Source organism: Hyla sarda, chromosome 1 (assembly GCF_029499605.1).
Source record: "Hyla sarda isolate aHylSar1 chromosome 1, aHylSar1.hap1, whole genome shotgun sequence".
In the NCBI taxonomy this organism is placed as follows: domain Eukaryota; kingdom Metazoa; phylum Chordata; class Amphibia; order Anura; family Hylidae; genus Hyla; species Hyla sarda.
In genome coordinates, this window is record NC_079189.1 from 553,289,773 (window position 1) to 553,305,212 (window position 15,440).

The 15,440-nt window shown below is 39.5% G+C and overlaps 1 protein-coding gene across 1 annotated transcript in view; it reads right to left on the reverse strand.

Moving 5' to 3' along the window:
- Positions 1-15,440, reverse strand: part of ITGA1 (integrin subunit alpha 1) — a 198,975-nt gene that overhangs the window by 9,344 nt on the left and 174,191 nt on the right. Inside the window, exons 21-26 of the mRNA XM_056541965.1 lie at positions 14,390-14,464; positions 13,712-13,788; positions 12,691-12,774; positions 10,508-10,610; positions 8,512-8,625; positions 1,434-1,538 (exon numbers count right to left, since the gene is read on the reverse strand). Coding sequence (XP_056397940.1) covers positions 1,434-1,538; positions 8,512-8,625; positions 10,508-10,610; positions 12,691-12,774; positions 13,712-13,788; positions 14,390-14,464 — 558 coding nt within the window. The remainder of the gene's footprint in view (positions 1-1,433; positions 1,539-8,511; positions 8,626-10,507; positions 10,611-12,690; positions 12,775-13,711; positions 13,789-14,389; positions 14,465-15,440) is intronic.

A 15,440-nucleotide genomic window follows, 5' to 3' on the forward strand; every position in this document is an offset into this window, starting at 1 on the left:
TGTTCCAAAAATAAAAAAAAATTCCTCTGTAGTATTCAGCAGCTAAGAACTACAGCAAGGATTAAAATGTTTTAATAGAAGTAATTTACAAATCTGTTTAACTTTCTGGCACCAGTTGAATAAAAAAAAAAAAAAAAGTTTTCCACCGAAATACCCCTTTTAAAGGAGTATTCCAGAAATAAAAAAAAACAGGCATTTTTTCTTTCAAAGACAGCACCCTCCTTGTCTCCACTTTGGGTGTGGTATTACAACTTGGCTCCATTCACTTCAATGGAACTGAGCTGCAGAACCACATCCAACCTGGAGACAAACAGCAAGAGGTCTTTGAAAGAAAAAAGGCCTGTTTTTTTTATTTCTGGATAACCCCTTTAAACAAGTCATTTTTTTTTTGACTTTTAGGTGTAAAAATTGCATCAAGGGTTGTTTCCCGGACCCCTGAAATTTATGTCCTCCAAATTATGTGGTTATGTGGAACATAATAGAATGAATTCACAATCCCATGGACAAGGCCAAAAAAGAGGCAGAGTATATGTGACAGAAATTGATGTTTTGGGGGACTCCCTTAAACGGGGCTCACTTGTCTCAGTTATGCCTGTTTAAATGTAAGCAAATATGAAAATGACGGAAACATTTTTTAGACAGGGAAGAACATGCTGTTTTCATAAATGTTAAAGGGGTACTCCTGTGGAAAACTTTTTTTTTTAATCAACTGGTGCCAGGAAGTTAAACAGATTTGTAAATCACTTCTATTAAAAAATCTTAATCTTTCCAGTACTTTTTAGGGGCTGTATACTAAAGAGAAATCCAAAAAAGAAATGCATTTCCTCTGATGTCATGACCACAGTGCTCTCTGCTGACCTCTGCTGTCCATTTTAGGAACTGTCCAGAGCAGCATATGTTTGCTATGTGGATTTTGTCCTACTCTAAACAGTTCCTAAAATGGACAGCAGAGGTCAGGAGAGAGCACTGTGGTCAGGATATCAGAGGAAATGCATTACTTTTTTGGATTTCTCTTTAGTATACAGCCCCTAAAAAGTACTGGAAGGATTAAGAATTTTTAATAGAAGTGATTTACAAATCTGTTTAACTTTCTGGCACCAGTTGATTAAAAAATAAAAGTTTTCCACGGAAGTACCCCTTTAAGGGCAAATGTTATTTCCTATGGATTAATGTTGGAAAATGTCCTTCATTGTAACTCTTGTTGTCGTACATTGCCCTCATTATTGAGTACTGTTATATAGTACAAAATTATCCATATCATACAGTGTCTAAGTATAATACCATATAGTCTGGTTCTGAATGAACAGTGCCATAGGTTAGCCTCACAACACACACTGCAAAAATAATATACAATACTGTGCCTAGTGCCATATAATATGCCACCATACAGTGACCAGATACCAGCTTTATACTAAAGCAATCTTACTATTTACCAATATAGTGTCTTTTATACTTTCTGTAAATTTTTCCAAATGATAAAGTCTGCCTGAATTTATTAGGAAAACATCCAGGAGTTCATCAGTGTCACAGTTCACATTCTGGAGAGAGAAAAAAGAAAAAACGAAAATCAATTATCACATACGACATTATTATTCCTATTTTGATATGAATCAGTGAATGTGCAGAGAGGAGAGGTGAGGGAGAAAGGTGCAGCACTGAGGTGAGGCTATGTTCACACAGAGGTTTTGTGGGAGTATTTCCAATCTTAAAAAAAAAAATGGACAATCATCTTGCAGGCTGAACAATTTTGGTCAATTTTTAAAGGCTGCAAATACTGACTGGCCAAGAGAAGTGCCATGGCACTTAATCCCTTAAGGACTCAGCCCATTTGGGCCTTAAGGACTTTTTATGTTTTCGTTTTTTCCTCCTCGCCTTCAAAAAATCATAACTCTTTATATATTCATCCACAGACTAGTATGAGGGCTTGTTTTTTGCGTGACCAGTTTTCCGTTGTAATGCCATCACTCACTTTACCATAAAATGTATGGCGCAACCAAAAAAATACTATTTGTGTGGGGAAATTAAAAAGAAAACCGCAATTTTGCTAATTTTGGAAGGTTTCGTTTTCAAACCGTACAATTTATGAACAAATGACATGTGTTCTTTATTCTTTGGGGCAATATGATTAAAATGATACCCATGATTATACACTTTTCTATTACTATTGTGCTTAAAAAAAATCGCAAACTGTTTAACCAAATTAGTACATTTAAAATCCCCCTTTTTGAAGACCTATAACTTTTTCATTTTTCTGTATAAGCGGCGGTATGGGGGCTAATTTTTATGCGCCGTGATCTGTACTTTTTATTGATACCATATTTGCTTATATAAAACTTTTAATCCTTTTTTTCTAAAAATTTTTTGGAATAAAATGTTATAAAAAAGCAGCAATTTTTTTTTTTTTTACGTTCATGCCATTCACCGTACGGTATCATTAACATTTTATTTTAATAGTTGGGATATTAACGCACGCGGAGATACCAAATATGTATATAAAATATGTTTTTTACAGTTTTTGGGGGTGAAATAGGGAAAATTGGACAATTTACGTTTTTATTGGGGGAGGGGGGTTTTCACTTTTTTTTTTGTTACTTTTTTTAAAAACTTTTCTTATCTTTTATTTTTACTCTTTAATAGTCCCCATAGGGGACTATTTATAGCAATCATTCGATTGCTAATACTGTTCAGTGATATGCATAGGACATAACACTGCTCAGTATTATCAGTCATCTTATTCTCTGGTCCACAGACCAGAGCAGAAGACCCGTGGAAGGCAGCGGAGGCAGGTGAGGGGACCTCCGGCTGCTGTGCTGGATGATCGGATCGCCGCCGCAGCGCTGCGGGCGATCGGATCATCCATTTTAGTGACCGCGATGCTGCAGATGCTGTGATCTGTATTGATCACGGCATTTGAAGTGTTAATGGTGGACATCCGCGCGATCGGCCATTATGGGCGGGTCCCTGGCTGCTATCAGGGACCTGCCGCACATGACACAAGCATCGCTCCGATGCTCGCGGTTATGGATAGGGCGTAAATGTACATCCTGGTGCGTTAAGTACCAGCTCACCAGGACATACATTTACGTCCTGCATCGTTAAGGGGTTAAAGGATTACAGCTCTTGGGCATCATCAGCGCTCCCATGGAACTGAATGGACGCGTGCCAGCTGCAGCTCCTCACTGAGCGCCCGGTCCTATCCCAGTGCTTGCGGGTGGCCCCAGCGGTCGGGCCCCCTGCGATCAGCTACTTATCCCTGTGGATATGCTACTTATGAACTGTGGACAGGGAATAAGTTCATTTTCGCCGGAGTACTCCTTTTACTTTACAACTGAGTGTAAACATCTTTTTAGTTGAATTCTAATGCAAGGTATGGCCGGAATAAGCACTTGTTAAGTGCGAAACAGAGCTTGTTGCCTTTGTACCCTCCGCTCCCTCCCTCTCCCTTTGTATACTTGTGAGTATTTTATGCTGTAATAAAAGCAAGAAGATGGACTATGGTGAGTTGCCGGCTTTTCTTTTCTTCATATGAATTTCTAATGCAAGGTATGTTTTGCTAAAGTTTTTTTTCTGACTAAAAATCTGTTCCTGAGGTTGTTTTTGCGGTGAGTACATGGATTTCTGCAAACCTGATTCAGATAAACAGATCTGCCATGCATGATTATTTATTCATTTATTTCTTTATTTAAGAGGAAAATAATCCTTTCAAACAGTATTCTCTGTCTCCCAAGTCTGTTCCCGGTTCTCCTGTTCTGCACTGTTTGGTGATCCATGGCAGATAAATACAGATTTTGTCCATTTTCATCACATCCTGAAATCTTTTAAATCTAAAATGAATTCTTCATACACTCCCTTTGATGTATGCAGCGTCAGGAGTCTGTGAGGACCAGGACAACACAGGGTAAACAGTGATGCCCTGTCTCATTGTAACCATTCGCATAGTATACTGTGTACTGGAGCCAGGAGCCAAAAGTGTCACATAATAGGTGAAACGGAAGAGTGAAACAGAGCATCATTTTGTATGCCAAAGACTCATCTCCAGTGAGGTAGCAGACAGTAGGACAGAACTGCTCTGTGTCTCCAAGACTCCTGTGACATGTTGGCTCCAGGACTGGGAATAGTAGACTTTGGCACAAAGACTGATGCTCTGCTTCATTCTTACTATTTCCCTAGTATGTAACACTCATGGCTCCCATATCCACTAGAGAAGCCTGCTCATATCTGTCTTTTTAATGTTTATACCCCACCACTATGTAGTACTCAGGCAGTCTACAATGGCTGTCTACAGTGCTCTCTTCCCATAAAATATCTTAAAATCTTGGCAGCAACAGTTTGATCATGTTTGACAGTACCATACTGATCAATGAGTTGGCATGGACAATGAATATGTAAATAGGAGACCTGCTGGGGGGTGGACTCAGGGTCACATCTACCATGAGGTAAGATGATCATCTTGCCTCAGGAGGCAGATCGCTTGGTTTCCTGGGGGGTAGGGGGAAGTTAGCAGAGGTCTACGGTGCTGCTGTTGCAGTGCTTATCCCCACTACCTGCACTCACTGTTGTGGGTGTAACTGAGTCAGTTTTATGCCACTGCTGCTGTCCTGTGAGTGAATGTGGGCGACAGTGGGGGAAAGCATTGAAAACTAAAGTTGTTGGACTGTTAACTGAAAATACAACCATTTTCCTTCTGTAAGGCCACGGTCCTTTTGTAAGGCCACGGTCCACTAGTGGTGCAGGCCACACAAAATGGGGAAGATTTATCATTGTGTGTTTGGCTAAAGATAAAGGAAAACAAAACAAAAGGCAGTCTGTTTGGGACTAGACAGGAGGTAAGTTTATTTATTTATTTAGTAAGTAAGTAAGGGAGCATCTAACTAGTGGTGGACAACTCTTTGCTTACTAGGAATAGTGCACCAAACAGCCATTGCCTCAATGTGCCCCTGCTGTTTTGTCTGCAATCTTCCGCTGAATGGGAATCCTTCACAATAATTTTTGGTGGCCCAGTATGGGATGATGTTTCCCTGTACTTCTCCTGCCCTGTCAGGCAGAGTCTCTCCATGTCCAGGGCCCCCTTTATGTATTATCCCCTGTGCATAGAAGTTGTAATATTAATAATGTACTGTTTCTTTAATTGTTATACAATGTGACCTATGGGCTCTTTGCACAGCCCCCTATATAACCAGGGGAGGGGCTGCAATAGCTCTCTTAGTTCCTGAGGTCCAGTGCAGTCGTCTCAGTGTGTGTGTCCCGAGCATTGGAGGCCTCAAGTCTGCAGCCACCTGTCAATTGCAAGTAAGCCATAGTCATCTAATTGTCAGTCATGAAGTCAGTCAAGTCCAATCTATTGTGTAGTCACCGTGGCCTGCACCAAAGTCTGTCTAACTACTGCAAGTCCCAGCAAGCCTGCAAGGTCCCTCTGTGTCACTGGTCACCTCCTTGGGATATTGGTGTCATCTGTCTACCCTCAGTAAAGCTACCGTTTGTCCATAATTTGGCGTCGGTGTCTTCATTGCCCTCATGCCTAGCCCAGGACCAGTGGTATTGCCTTCTGGTGGTCAAGGCTAAACCATGCCCTGGCATCACGACAAGAAGGGGTTAATAACATCTGCCCCTTGGGTTATAACATCTACTGTGCACCTCACACCCCGACGCCACAACTGTAACCTAAGTTATCAGCAAATTGTGAGGGCCACAATGTATTTTCTCTTCAAGATTTGCTATTGTCTTTGCATAAGTAGAGCACCACCACCAGCTGCTATAGACTGTGTCACATATTGATACTTGCTACAGTATGTCAGTGAATACTTGCTGACTAAGGATGCAGTGCAAGATTTACCTCTACACATGAGTATTTAAGGGGTCCACTATATATCTAGGGGGGACAATTGCTTCCGGGGATTACTATTCATATCAGGACAACTATGTACCTAGTGGGGAACAACTGTTTACATAATAGGGGGGCAACTGTCTACCTGCTGAGGGACAACATCTACCCTACTGGGAGCAACTATCTACCTACTGGGGATACCTTCCCACCCATTATTACCAGTTCGGACACTGTCATTGGAGGAAAGATGAGGATGGTGTTGAAGAAGTCCAGAGCCTAGGATGTTTATCTGAAAGATTCTGTAGAGATGAGTTTTGGCTAGAAGAAATCATCAGGATGTTACCTAGTTGAATGTAAGTGCATTGTAACTACCCTCATTTTGTGTCAATGATATGGGGGTAACAGTGGTCTGTGTATAGTGTTTTTATTTAGTAACAGTATGGTGGTATTATTTAATAATCAGGGATAGTTAAAATGTGGTCCTGGTGTGACTGCATTATTTGTCCCTTGTACCATGTTGTTATTTGTAATATTGGCTTAGAATACTGGGTTATATGCAATAACACTATGGTGACACTGGAATTTCCAGAATTCGGACAATGAACATGTTCATTCTTTTGGTGGAAATCCATCCAAACTCCTTTGTCGGCGCCCATAGTGTGAATGGGACCTAAGGGCTGATATTCCGAGTGCAGCGGCCACTGCCGAAATCTATCGGTGCTAGGACCAAGTGGACCATGCCGTCACATAATGGCCATACAGTCTGTGCGGAATTCCACCAAAAGAAGGAACACGTTCATTCTTTTGGCGGGTCAGGAATCCGGACAGAAATTCTGCTGTGTGAACAGGTGAATGAGAATCTTTTACACTAATGGTTAATTCATGCAACAGAATTTCCTAAAGCAATTTCTTAACAGAGATCTGCTTGGAAATTAAATAGTGTGAATGCACACTAACACCCCTACCCTGAAACACCTTAAATGCGCCTGTCCCACTTGTCCCAATAGTTGCTGGAGTAATCTAGTTCATCTGAGACAAAGAAGTGGATAGGAGAAGAGGAAAGACAGATCCTTCTCATGTCTTTTGAATCTAATCTAGACTTTTGTTTAAACAAACAAAAAAACTGCATTAAAACAGACCAATTGAATCCAGCCGTACAAAGTGAACAAATATATGCCCTGCAGGAAGAGAATTAGAGACTAAATTTATCGAGTATAAGCTGACCCGAATATAAGCCGAGGCCCCTAATTTCACCCCAAAAACCAAGGAAAAGTTATTTACTCGACTATAAGCCTAGGGTGGGAAATACATCATCCCCCCTGTCATCATCCCCCCCCCCTGTCATCATCCAGACCCCCGTTATTAACACCCTCATCATCATGACCCTTTCATCACCCCCCCTTCATCATCACCGCCTGTCATCATCCCCCCCTTCATCATTACCCTGTCATCATCCCCCTGTCATCATCCCACCCCCTCCTTCATCATCACCGCCTGTCATCATCCCCCTGTCATCATCCCACACACTCCCCCTTCATCATCACCACCTGTCATAATCCCCCCCCCCCTTCATCATCACCGCCTGTCAACAGTGGTCTTCAACCTGCGGACCTCCAGATGTTTCAAAACTACAACTCCCAGCATGCCCGGACAGCCGATGCTGGGAGTTGTAATTTTGAAACATCTGGAGGTCCGCAGGTGGCCTTCTTCATCATCCAGACCATCCCACCCCCACCCCCTTTAGTTTTGTACTCACCTCTGCTCGGCGGGAAGGAAGAGTGAGCTGGTCCAGGCCATCTATGCTGCAGGGACCGTCCGGTGGGGAGGGATAGTCGTTCCGGGCTGTCCGGGCCTCTTCTCCACGCTTTGGGCCCGGCCCCGGAATAGCGACGTTGCCTTGATGATGACGCACAGGAACGTTCATGCGTAATGTCCCTGTGCGTCGTCGTCAAGGCAACGTAACTATTCCGGGCCCGAAGCACGGAGAAGAGGCCCCCCCCCGGTGAAGATGGACAGCCCAGAACGACTATCCCTCCCCACCGGACGGTCCCTGCAGCACAGATGGCCCGGAACAGCTTTCCCTTCCTTCCCTCCGAGCGGAGGTGAGTACAAAACTAAAAGGGGTGGGGGTGGGGTGGTCTGGATGATGACGAAGGCCGCAGTGGTCTTCAACCTGCGGACCTCCAGATGTTTCAAAACTACAACTCCCAGAATGCCCGGACAGCCATCGGCTGTCCGGGCATGCTGGGAGTTGCAGTTTTGAAACATCTGGAGGTCCGCAGGTTGAAGACCACTGAGGGCGGAGAGTTCACTCGAGTATAAGCCAAGGGGGGTGTTTTCAGCACGAAATATCGTGCTGAAAAACTCGGCTTATACTCGAGTATATACGGTATTCTTTTTAAATTGCTGAGAATACATTTTAAAACTTCATCTTAGTGTTTCTTTTGAATTACCTTTAAAACTACACTATGATGCTGTTCATAAAAAACAAAAAAAACTGTGGTATATATATATATATATATATATATATATATATATATATTAACTCATGTTAACATTTTCTACTAGCTACTGGAAAATTCCTGTCATATAAATAGTAAGTGCAGTGCAAGCTCCAAAGTGGCTGCCATATAATAGGTGAGACATAGCGGTGAGAACTCAACAATATATAGCATTAATAGTCTTACATCAGAATATGACACATTGGTCATGTACAGGAGAACATTGCCATCTGGAGTCTGAAACCGGAATGACAGACGGAATTTCACCCTGGGCATTGGGATGTAATCATTGTTCCGAATCTGGAACAGAACACAAATATAATATAAGAGGAAAAAGTAAGACACAGCAGGGAGTTGTCCTCCTTGCCAACAGTATTAGGTCATGTTCACACCATAAAATTGGTGTTTTTTTTGAGCCGTAACCTAAAAAGAAAATCATTTTTTTTGCTTTGCGGATGTCTTTTTGGCCATTTACAGACAAAAATGGCTGCTTGTACTGTGCGCAAACATGGTGTCAGGGTGAATTGAAGTAAAAGAGAAAAAGAATCCCCAAAAGAGATTTATTTATTAGTCATGGCATGGTGTATGTAACCCTTTTAATACCCAGTGAATTCAGTAAGTGTTACATTATCCTCTGTGGTTGCTTTCCCAGCTGATGAGATCTGTGTTATGATGTTCTGTAGCAGCTAAAGTGTGTATTATGATGTTCTGCGACATTTGACCTTTAAAGTATAATGTTCTGCAGCAGCTGGAGTCAGTATTATGATCTGCAGCATGTAAGGTGTGCATTATTATGTTCTAAAGCAGCTAAGGTATGTGTTAGGGTACATTCACACGTAGTAAATCAAGAGTAATTCACGGCAAAAATTTACGGGCGGAAAAAATCATTTTATTTTTGCGCGAAATTCGTGCGGAATTGTGCGCGGGTATGGGAGAGAAAGAAGTGAAGGGTTTTTCAGCCATTTCCGTGCGAATTCCGCGCAAATTGCACGCAAATTCCGTGCGAAAACGATGTCGGCGGAATTTATTTTTACCATTGACTTCTATTGATTTCTGATAGTGGATTCTGCTTTTAGAATGAACAAGCTCTTTCTTCAAGCGGAACGGAATTCAGCGTCGGAATTTCGCTAGCAGGATTTCCGATGTGTGAACAGGACAGCAGAAATAACATTAAAGTCAATGGGCAGAGGAGATGTGAATTCATTTGGAGAGGAGAATTTAAGAGGAATTACTCGAGTAAATTCCTCTTGAATTACTCCGTGTGAACGTACCCTTAGTATCTTCTACAGCATCTAAGGTGTTTGTCATGAGGTCCTGCAGCATCAAGAGTGTGTATTATAATCTTCAGTATCTGAGGTGTGCATTATAATGTTTGGAAGCAGCTGAGGTGAGTATTAAAATATCCTGCAGCATCTGAGGTGAGTATTATAATGTCCTACAGCATCTGAGGTGAGTATTATAATGTCCTGCAGCATCTGAGGTGAGTATTATAATGTCCTACAGCATCTGAGGTGAGTATTATAATGTCCTACAGCATCTGAGGTGAGTATTATAATGTCCTGCAGCATCTGAGGTGAGTATTATAATGTCCTACAGCATCTGAGGTGAGTATTATAATGTCCTGCAGCATCTGAGGTGTGTATCATATTTTCCTGCAACATCTGTGATGTGTATTTATGATGTTCTGCATAATCTGAGGGGTATATTTCCTTGTTTTGCAGCATTTCCTGGCACAGACCTGTGTTAGGCCCCTTTCACACTGCCGTTCCTTGGATGGGAATAGCGGGAGAAAAAGATGCAGCATTTTTTCTCCATCCGGTAGTGGGAAAGAACCCTGAATAGAAGTATTTCCCAATATGGGTGCCTCCAGCTGTTGCAAAACTACAACTCCGGCATGACCGGACAGCCTTTGGCTGTCTGGACATACTGGGAGTTATAGTTTTGCAACATGTGGAGGCACCCTGCACACCGTGTAGGGGGCATCAATCATGTAAACAGTAAGGATTTAACAAAGTATGTTATTTCTTAATAGTCTATGAAAAAAGAAGTCACTTTATGGTGTTCAACATCACAGTATTTCTGACATAATCACAAGGTCACTTTAATACAATAAGTCACAGAAAACATTAGCAGAATTATCTTTCCCTGGGGATGTTGCACTGCATGCTGGAATTACTCTTACCATATAATTCAGATTAATTTCTGGTCCAATTGCATCTGCTGAATCGATAACAGCCGGGACTGAATCATTGGCTGGGATACTAATATGGAACTCTTTCTTAGAGCTGGAAGCAAGAAAACAAAAGACAAACCAAGTCATAAAAAAGTTATATGGTCTTTTTTTATTATAATACACTGTATACAAAACATTCCTACAAAATATTTTTTTAGATGAAGATAAAGGAGAAGAGAAATAAGATGAACATTCAAGATCTCTATTTGGGCTTTGCAAAATTAAAGAAAGTTGGTAATAGATATACAAATAAATGTACCTATAGAAGATAAATAATACAGACGGATATGACATAAATAGATAGATATATAGATATGAGATAGATAGATAGATAGATAGATAGATAGATAGATGATAGATAGATATGAGATAGATAAATAGATATCAATCCAAAGATAGGCAGCACTACCACAGTATAGGAAGTCCCTGGGTGCAAGCTAAGGCTAAGTCTCCACTTTGTTTTTTTTCTGGCAGTTTTTGGAATACTGCCACTGCAGTTTTTGAGCCAAAGCCAGAAGTGTATTCAAAAGGAATAGGACATATAAAGGAAGAATTTACACTTTTCCCCCCTTATGGATCCACTTCTGACTTTGGCTCAAAAATTGCAGTGGCAGATATCCAAAAACTGCCAGAAAAAAAAAAACAAGTGGAAACTTAGCCTAATAGTTGCAGTCCCAATCGCAGACTGCATAGATAATCCAGGAAAAAGGAATTTCAGCAGCACACCCATTGATTCATGTGCAAATAGTGGGATTTTATTGACCCATATCAGATACAAAGTTTTTACGGCATCACGCTTGAAAAGACGGCGTGATGCCGTCGAAACGTTACATCTGATATGGGTCAATAAAATCCCACTATTTGCACATGAATCAATGGGTGTGCTGCTGAAATTCCTTTTTCCTAGATATATAGATATGTGATAGATAGATAGATATAAGATAGATAGATATGAGATAGATATAAGATAGATATGAGATAGATAGATATGAGATAGATAGATAGATATGAGATAGATAGATAGATGTGAGATAGATAGATTTGAGATAAATAGATAGATATAAGATAGATAGATATGAGATAGATATAAGATAGATATGAGATAGATAGATATGAGATAGATAGATAGATATGAGATGGATAATAGATTGATATGAGATAGATAATAGATAGATATGAGATAGATAATAGATAGATATGAGATAGATAACAGATTGATATGAGATAGATAGATATGAGATAGATGATAGATATGAGATAGATATGAGATAGATAGATAGATATGAGATAGATAATAGATTGATATGAGATAGATAGATGATAGATAGATATGAGATAGATAATAGATTGATATGAGATAGATAGATATGAGATAGATAGATGTGAGATAGATAGATTTGAGATAAATAGATAGATATAAGATAGATAGATATGAGATAGATATAAGATAGATATGAGATAGATAGATATAAGATAGATAGATAGATATGAGATGGATAATAGATTGATATGAGATAGATAATAGATAGATATGAGATATATAATAGATAGATATGAGATAGATAACAGATTGATATGAGATAGATAGATAGATATGAGATAGATGATAGATATGAGATAGATATGAGATAGATAGATAGATAGATATGAGATAGATAATAGATTGATATGAGATAGATAGATAGATGATAGATAGATATGAGATAGATAATAGATTGATATGAGATAGATAGATATGAGATAGATAGATAGATAGATATGAGATAGATATGAGAGATAGATAGATAGATAGATGATAGATAGATAGATAGATAGATATGAGATAGATAATAGATTGATATGAGATAGATAGATATGAGATAGATGATAGATAGATATGAGATAGATAATAGATTGAAATGAGATGGATAGATATGAGATAGATAGATAGATAGATAGATAGATGATAGATAGATATGAGATAGATAATAGATTGATATGAGATAGATAGATATGAGATAGATAGATAGATAGATAGATGTGAGATAGATAGATTTGAAATAAATAGATAATAGGAGATAGCTAGGTAATAGATAGGAGATGATAGATTGATATATAGAGATATTCTATGATAAAACATGTTCAGTAGATACCCAGTAAATGTCAGCCAAGACTCGTATTTAACAGGAAATGTAATGTTCTTTCTGTTATCATTGAAGTTCTTTTCTTCACTGTCACTGAAAGGCAACAACAGAGTTGTAAATCCCCATTATCTTGAGAATAATCATAGCATGTTTTTATATGCAGGTAAGTATATAAGACATTTTATGTCGCCAGATTTTTTTTTTATATATACATATAACTGTTTATTTAATAATGATTTGACTGATTATTTCCATAAAACAGAATACACATAGACATGAAGTATAAAAGACATTGGCCCTCATTTACTATTCTAAACCCGACCTCTTTTGTCGGTTTTTTTTGTCGCATCTTTGTCTGCGCCATGTCGCAGACATCGTGCGCCAGTCTGCGACACCATGCGACATTTTTTCCCGACGGACCCGATGTGGATTCTCCCAAACCCGAAAAAGGGGCGTTATCCGACATTTCTGAGCTTTCCCACGTATTTATTAAGTTTTCCAACCCGAATTTGTTGTATTGTTGTGGATTTTTTCCCGACTGCTCAGAGGAGTTGGAAACCAAAACCAACAAAACCCACGTGCGACAAACAGGATGCGACATAATAATAAATACCAGGGGAAAAAAGCAGTCGGGTAAGAAAGCAAGATAGACTTACAACCCGATTTTCTTAGTAAATGAGGGCCACTGAGTTAAAAACAAAATGAAGAACAAGGTTGGACCCTACAGATCATTAAAGAATAAGTCATACATAAGGATCCGCTCAAGGGCGTCAAAGTCTTATAGTTTTTCTACAAATGAGTCGTAAGAGAAAGTTGGCAAATGTAGCTTAATAGTGAAGCGGTAAAAGCGTTAGGTAGGTCTAAAAGTCATAAATATATTTTGACAATCCCTGTTTTGATGGATCGGATATTTAGCTGGACGGCACTGCAGTGACACAATGGGCACACTGCTCAAGTTGTATATTTGCATTGAGAAATATAAGTAAATATATATATAAAATAGATTACAGTGATCTTATCCATACCCTACCTTACTGCATTAATAAATATTGATGCTGTATCCAAAAGGTGCGAGATGTTGAACTGGAAAGTTACCGTGTAAGTGATCTACAGAAAGACAAAATGATCCTCACATTACACAGTGTATAACACGGATGAGATAAATGCAGATATTTACAGATTCTCTATGCAGTATAGTAGTATCAGTACCTCTTCTATATAATTATACCCAAAAATGTTTTAGCCAGAATGCTCCAGCTGGACTTATGTGCTGTCTGTATTTATCTTTGAATATTTTACAGAAACATAGTGGGGGATATTTATCAGACTTAGGTAAATCTGATTTTTTCCTAACATACCGTACATATACTACTTTGGAATCCAGTGGGGTGAAATGTATCATATTTTGGCCCAACATTTTGGCAGTGCTTTTTTTTTTTTACATTTATATAGCCTAAGCCAAATTCTCCCAGTTTGGAGCGCTTTAATTTGGTTTGCTATTGGAATATGTAAGGGTAGCCTACTATCATGACAGGTCCAACATGCAACTATGCCAAAAAGGCACAAAAACATTATATTGTATGAATAATATTCCAAAAAGATTACAGAGGATAGTAGTAATATATGTCTGGTGCTCCCCCCAGCTCTCCTCCCCAGCCAGTGATAGCAATAAAGCCTACACAATAGATCGTAATCCGCTATAACTTACCGATTCCTCCCTTTTTAGGAATGGATATCCAACTTTACATGCATAATCTGACTCGCAGCTCACTTTTGGCTTATCCTTTGATTACAAAAAATAGGAAATAATTAGGACAAGAAAGCTTTATGAAATCAGCACTTTTGGCATGTGGTAACCATTTTGAACAGTCGCGATCTAAATCTTCAGTCTAGAACGAGCCAGTAGAAGGGCGGTTCTGTGCTTTGTGATGGAGACAGAATTTCATTGTACATTTATGGGACTGTCTTGGTTGTTCGCACAAAGGCCCTCATTTACTATTGCAAACCCAACATGTTTTGTCAGGTAGTGCACCAGATTCTGGCACATTGCGCCAGAAATTCTGTCTGCACCAGAATTTGCGCCAGAATTGAAAAAAAAAACAGACTAACTCTCCATTTTACTGAGAAAACCAGAAAAAGGGCGTGGTTGTCATGAAAAGTGGGCATGGTCATGAAAAGGGGCGTGTTCCAGACATTTTCACACAAACAAAACAACATATTTACTAAGGTTTCCAAAGAAAATGTAGTGGCTTTCTGCTGAGGAAAACCCTACAGATCAGAGCATGTGTAAAAAAAAGCAAAATGTAGGGAAAGTGGAAAATGTAGGGAAACCTTAGTAAATACCGTGGCAAAAAAATTGTAGGGAATTAAAACCCACAAAGAAACCTACACTCCACTCTTAGTAAATCAGGGCCAAACATTAGCGAGAGAAGCGCTCTTTCTAGCAGTCGGTCAGGGTCATAGAAATGTCCACTGCATGACTAAGGCTCATCCAATTCTGCAGACCTGAACATATTTGACCAGAAAGTGAATAATCACATTCAAATGGGCGCTGTCATTTGTATTTAACTGATTTTTATTAGAATTCTTCAGAAAATATAAAGTACAGAAATAACATTCCAAAGTTTCAAACAAACTCCCTTCATGTGGTGACCTAACATTTTTGTAAATCTCTTCATTTACCAAAAATAACTCTCAACCCCAGAAAAATAGCTGAAAAAATCTTGGTCACTAGGTGTCTCACGTCCCTGCAATCTTCC